Consider the following 6,214-nt stretch of genomic DNA (forward strand, 5'->3'; position numbering starts at 1 on the left):
CCCTGACATCACCGGAAGTGTGTCATAAGGCCACACCCCCTGACATCACCGGAAGTGTGTCATAAGGCCACACCCCCTGACATCACCGGAAGTGTGTCATAAGGCCACACCCCCTGACATCACCGGAAGTGTGTCATAAGGCCACACCCCCTGACATCACCGGAAGTGTGTCATAAGGCCACACCCCCTGACATCACCGGAAGTGTGTCATAAGGCCACACACCCCTGACATCACCGGAAGTGTGTCATAAGGCCACACACCCCGCCCCCAACGGTCCCGGCCGCCACCGCCAGCCTTGCTGCTCCACTGCCGAGCCCCATGAGGGGCCCAGCGGTGGACCTGCAAGGCCAGCAGGAGTGCAAGGAAGCCCTGGAAGGCCCTCCCTGGCCCCAGGCAGGCAGGGGTGGGGAGAGGCAGGGAGGAAGCAACTTACCCTCCCTCTTCTCCTGCCTCCTCCTGGCTGAATGAGGGCCGGAAGCGGGGCGGCCGGAAGCAGGGGGCGGGGCTTCATCATGTGCCCCGCCCCCCGTACCTCACCCGGGGGAACTGCGATCCCCCGCGATCCCCCCCGAAATGACCTCTGTTGTGAGGTAGGTGGGGCTGAGAGAGTATTATGACAGGCCCAAGAACACCCAGCAGGCTTCATGTGGTGGAAGAGTGGGGAATCAAACCCAGTTCTCCAGATTAGGGTCCGCCACTCTTAACCACTACACCACGCTGGCAAAGGCAGAGGTCCTTTGTATCACCTGCTACCTGATCCTTGCACTGGAGCTGCCAGGGCTTGAACCTGAGGGTCTTCTGCCTTCAGAGCAAGAGCTGTAACACTGTTCATCATCATTGTTTGAGATCCTCTTCAGATGTCCTGCACCATGTGCAACCAGCGTCAGGAATGAGGTGGGTGGCTGCGGGAGCAATCCTAAACAGTTCTCCTCAGAAGTAAGTCCCATTTTTAGCTGTTGTAGATTTTCCGGGTTGTATGGCCGTGGTCTTGGCATTGTAGGACCTGATGTTTCACCAGTAGCTGTCACTGGCATCCTCAGAGGTATAACACAGAAAGATGGAGTACTCAGCAGGGCTTCCTCCCAGGAAAGTGTTCTTAGGCTAGTAGCCTGTGGCCCATTGTTTCTGGTATCCCTTCTCTCTATACTTCCACCTGGTACCTCCTCTTTGGAGCTTGATGAAGGTATATTTTATTTCCCTGGTCCTTTATTGATGTTTAGTTTTGTTGATTTGTTGTTAATGCTTTTCTGCTATTGCTGCCATTAGTGTTTTTATGCTTTTGTGGCAGCTGCTGTGTGGTATTCTCAGCTGGAATTTGTATTTTAGTTATGTTGCTGTCGTCATTATTATGTTTTCCAAGCCACTGCCAGAACTTTGGTTATAAGTCCAGGCAGGGTCTCCATCTTTTAAATGTAAAATAAACATTTTTTTTGTCTAGTACAAAATGAAGATGTCTGTGGTAGATACCTTTGACATAAGGAGAGCCCTTTGTTTTGTTTCCCCCAGATAAGAAGATATTGAATCTTTGTAATTTTAAAAATTATTTTTCAGCACAGCGAACACTTGGTCCTTTATTGATGTTTAGTTTGTTGATTTGTTGTTAATGCCTTTCTGCTATTGCTGCCATTATTGTTTTTATGCCTTTGTGGCAGCTGCTGTATGGTATTCTCAGCTGGAATTTGTATTTTAGTTATGTTGCTGTCGTCATTATTATGTTTTCCAAGCCACCGCCAGAACTTTGGTTATAAGTCCAGGCAGGGTCTCCATCTTTTAAATATAAAATAAACATTTTTTTGTCTAGTACGAAATGAAGATGTCTGTGGTAGATACCTTTGACATAAGGAGAGCCCTTTGTTTTGTTTCCCCCAGATAAGAAGATATTGAATCTTTGTAATTTTAAAAATTATTTTTCAGCACAGCGAACACAAAAGCCAAGGGAAGAGCTCAAGGCATGAAGATGAAACTGACCATCTACGTGAAAGGTATGTTGCATTTAAATGCTTTGGGCTATAAGACGCTGAGTTGCAGACTGGAAGGTCTGTAGTTTGGCAGTTCGAGACCCTAGTGCCATGTGACGGAGTGAGCTCCCGTCTCTGGCCCCAGCTCCTGCCATCCTAGCAGTTCGAAAGCAAGAGATTGCAAGTAGATAAATAGGTACCACTTCGGTGGGAAGGTAACAGCGTTCCATGCGCCTTGGTGTTTAGTCATGCTGGGCACATGACCATGGAAACATCTTTGAACAGCGCTGGCTCTTCGGTTTGGAAATGGAGATGAGCACCGCCCCCTAGAGTCGGATTCGACTGGCTTTCGAGCAAGGGAAACCTTTACCTTTACCTATAAATGTGTCTCCACTGTCCAGAGCTGCAAAGACAGAGTACTTCCTTATCCCTTCATAGTACTCATAGGAACATCGCCATCACAGGGGATTGCCTTCTACCTCTCTCATCTTGATTTGCTAGTCCAGGGGAAGAGGGGTGGGGGCTGTGACTGTGTGGTAGAGCATCTGCTTGATATGCAGTAGGTCTCAGGCTCAATCCCCGGCATCTCCAGTTAAAAAGGGCCAGGTAGTAGATGATGGGAAAGACCCTGGAGAGCTGCTGCCAGCCTTCAGTAGACAATACTGGCCTTGATGGACCAAGGGTATGATCCAGTATAAGGCAGTTTTATGTGTATTTCCTGTGTACTCATGTGGGTATGAAGAGGTATAAAATTCATACCAGCCAACATCAAATATTTCAGAAGCAGCATCATAATTTCTGAATGCTAATCCTGAATGGACAAAAGAATACATATTCCTAGGCATGATTTTTAAGCACTTGGGGTGACCAAATCTGTATGATTATTTCAGCCCATTGAAGCTGATATATTGTACTTCCTTTCTGGATCTTTTGGCTTCAGTTCCCATTTTCAAAGGTAACAGAAGCTTGCCACAGGCTTGCAGATTTCTAGTTTCACCTTTTTTTCTTTTGATCTGCAAAGCTCTGTTCTTAGGGGAAAAGCAAATGCCACTGGCTAATCTTGGACAGATTCAAGCCATCTTTTTCTCTTCTTAATAATGTCTGGAAACTCTCCTTTATAGAAATTCTGCAGTGAAACTGTGATCTTAGGCAGAAGCTCCGAGCACACCTTTTTGTTCTTTGAAAAACCAAACAAATCAAACGAGTGAACTTCTTAGAAGTGGCAGTCATAAATGTCTTGTGAAAAATGTCACCCAAGTCTGGTTATCAGAAGTGAGGGAAGACTGTGAGTCGATCAGTCACGCCTATATTGTGAACTTTCTAAACTGGGATCCTGTTTGTTTGGCTCTCAGGCTGTGTATTTCATGTGTGTGTTTCAGGAAGCACTGGGTGAGCTCTGATGTACATTATGGTACAGACAAAGGGAAATAATTCTTTACTTAATGAGTAATTAAGTTGTGGAATTCACTGCCAGCGGAAGGTAGTGATGGCCAGAGGCATAGATGGATTTAAAAGGGGATTAGGCAGGTTGATGAAAGATAGGTCTATCAGTGGCTAGTAGCTATGATGACTGAAAGGAATCTCCATGTTCAGAGGCAGCCAACCTCTGTACCCCAGTGCCAGGAGGCAACATCAGGGAAAGGCCTCAGCCTCTGAGACCTCCCGTGTCCTTGGAAACAATGTATTTTGTCCTTTATTCTTATTTATTCACTCTCTATGTATATATATTTTCCTTATAGGAGTTCAAAAGAAAAAATAAAGAACCAGGCCAAGAGTGAAAAAGAAGATACAAGACAAGAAGTGAGATAAATTTCATTTTGTGGGTACTAGAATGCCAGAATGTTTTGTTGGTACTAGAATGCCAGAATGGTATGGGGATTGAAAATACCCAAAAGGAAAAGCAAAGCAGTAGAGTGAGTTAAAATTGAATATGAGGCACAATCCAGCTTCATATTCAAGGGGTTTTAATCTCTGGTGATTTCAAAGGTCAGCACGCGCTTACTTTTTGACATTGGCTTGAATCCAGCGGAGGATTTCCACCCACAGAGCACGATTTTCTCACTCCCCCCCCACTGCTATGGCTCAATATAGTGTTGTGTTAAAAAATATCACAAATAGGTATTGAAGTAATTTCCCATGAAATATTTAAGACAGGTTGAGCTATTTATGAAGATATTATCTAAAACTAATGACCAAGGGACAACGAGCACTTGGGAACAGAAATCTGTTGAATGCTGCTTGTAGCTGGGTACCATCTCTGCATTCTCAGCTAGGGAGGCCGTTGGCCTAGTTGCCTTTCACTCACCATGGGCCCGCCCCTGAAGAGAGGGTATTGGGGAAGACAGAGAATCCTTTATTAGGCCAGTCAAGGAGGTCCAAAGAGAAAGGGCCAGAGGTGAGAGAGAGAGAGAAGGGTGAGCTAGAATCCTTCTCCTCCATAACCGAGGCTTAACTGAGCATGGTCTTGGAAAAAGGAATGCTGGAGGACACGGTGGCCCCAGACCCTGACCCACTGTCAGGGGAATTTGACCAGGGGCAAACCTTGTTTACCCTGTTCTGTCTGCCCAATTACTTACAACCATTGACTTCTGCTAGCCACTTGGAAAGTCCAGCCCCACCAGAGTAATCACCTCTAACAGTAAGGTAATTCAAGACTAAATTATACATTATATTAACTGCATAATTTTCAAGAATTGTTTTTTAATTCATTTTTATATGTCATATGTGTCATGTGCCTCTGGGAGATTTACGTTCCAAAATGGAAAACATTCTCATCACTGTCATGTAGATACTTTGAGGATGACTGTGCATTACAGCTGATAAGGACATTTAATCCACTGCAACTGATCTGTAAACAGCTGTATCTTATAACGTATGGAACCACTAAGTAGCAAAAGTCAATGGTTGCCTACAGAGTTTGTGGGCCCTTGATAATTCAATAGCACATCAATACATCCTGCAGGCTTCTCACCGGTTGACTGCCACCCTTTCTGAATGTGTGAGTTGGCTCTGGGATGCTGGGAATGGTTTTCCCGATCCCCCTTCCGGCATGGTACAGGGTTTAGAGGGTCAGATTAGGATCTGGCAGACCCAAGCTGGAATCCCCACTCTGCCCCTGAAGCTCTCTAGGTGACCTTGGGCCAGTCACAGACTCTCAGCCTTACACGTACGACATGCTTGTTGGGATAAAATGTATTTATTTATTTATACTTTAAATTTATGAATCGCCCAGTCCCTGAGTGCACAGGGCTCTGGGCGATGTACAACAGAAGTTTAAAACATCAGTGTAATATGGTTAAAATTAATGGAGAGTAGGACAGTGTAAATCACTTTGGCTCTCCCAGTGGGGAAGGAAGGTGGGTTATAAATGAAGAAAATGAACCAAGATCCTGTAGCCCCTTATGCCCCAGGGCATTTTGTCCACAAGTTTCCCTCAAGTGCCCCTCCCAGTATCAGCTTTTCAGGGATTCTAGGGGGGGCTGCTGGGGGGGAAAGGGAAGATGGGGGGAAAGATCTGTTTTGTGGTTTATAGGTTCGAACCCAATGTCATTTCTCTAAGATCCCAGAACTGCCAAATAAGGTCTCTTGGGCAATAAAACCCATTAATTTTGGGTTGTATGGTTACATAACAGTTTAATCCCCCCGTTCTGTCTTCTTTGCTAGGAACTGATAAAGGACATCGCTAATGCCTCTAACTCTGATGCAGATTACGATAATTATTCAGCGAACTATGAGGAAGACTTTGAGGTGAGTGCAAGCAGGCAACGTTTCAAGAGGTCAGAGGGATGAAATAAATGCTGCTGATCCAAAGAGGATGATAATGGAGGAATTTTAATCCGTGCTCTCAAAGCCATTTATGAAATCTGTATATTCACAATGGTGAATGCGGCCACAAAATACAACCTGTTAGGAAAATGCTGCTGATTTGGAGCAGATCAAACGAATCCTTCTAAGAGACGGTTGTCATCTCAGGAGATTTCATTTTTAGTAATGAAATCAGCATTTTAAATCTACAAGGGGGCGGGACCCGCGATACTCGCAGGGGGGAGGGACCTCCACACAGGAGGCAGAGGAGAAAGCAACAGGAGGAGGTAAGTTCCCCCCATCCCGCCAGTTCCTCCCCCATCTCCTCCACACACCCCCGCTCGATTTCCCCCCCTTCCCTCCCCCCCCCGGCTTCGAAGCAGCGGCGGCGAGAGAGTTCGCAGAGCATTCCCTGTGCATGAGCAGGGGCAGCTCTGTCACTTTTGGGGGG

The 6,214-nt window shown here is 45.9% G+C and overlaps 1 protein-coding gene across 1 annotated transcript in view; it reads left to right on the forward strand.

Moving 5' to 3' along the window:
- The window catches only part of WDR60 (WD repeat domain 60), a 38,390-nt gene that overhangs the window by 11,535 nt on the left and 20,641 nt on the right, over positions 1–6,214 (forward strand). Inside the window, exons 6-8 of the mRNA XM_015428984.1 lie at positions 1,916–1,983; positions 3,699–3,759; positions 5,623–5,706. Coding sequence (XP_015284470.1) covers positions 1,916–1,983; positions 3,699–3,759; positions 5,623–5,706 — 213 coding nt within the window. The remainder of the gene's footprint in view (positions 1–1,915; positions 1,984–3,698; positions 3,760–5,622; positions 5,707–6,214) is intronic.

Source organism: Gekko japonicus, unplaced genomic scaffold (genome assembly GCF_001447785.1).
Source record: "Gekko japonicus isolate JY-2015 unplaced genomic scaffold, Gekko_japonicus_V1.1 scaffold1303, whole genome shotgun sequence".
NCBI classification, from domain to species: domain Eukaryota; kingdom Metazoa; phylum Chordata; class Lepidosauria; order Squamata; family Gekkonidae; genus Gekko; species Gekko japonicus.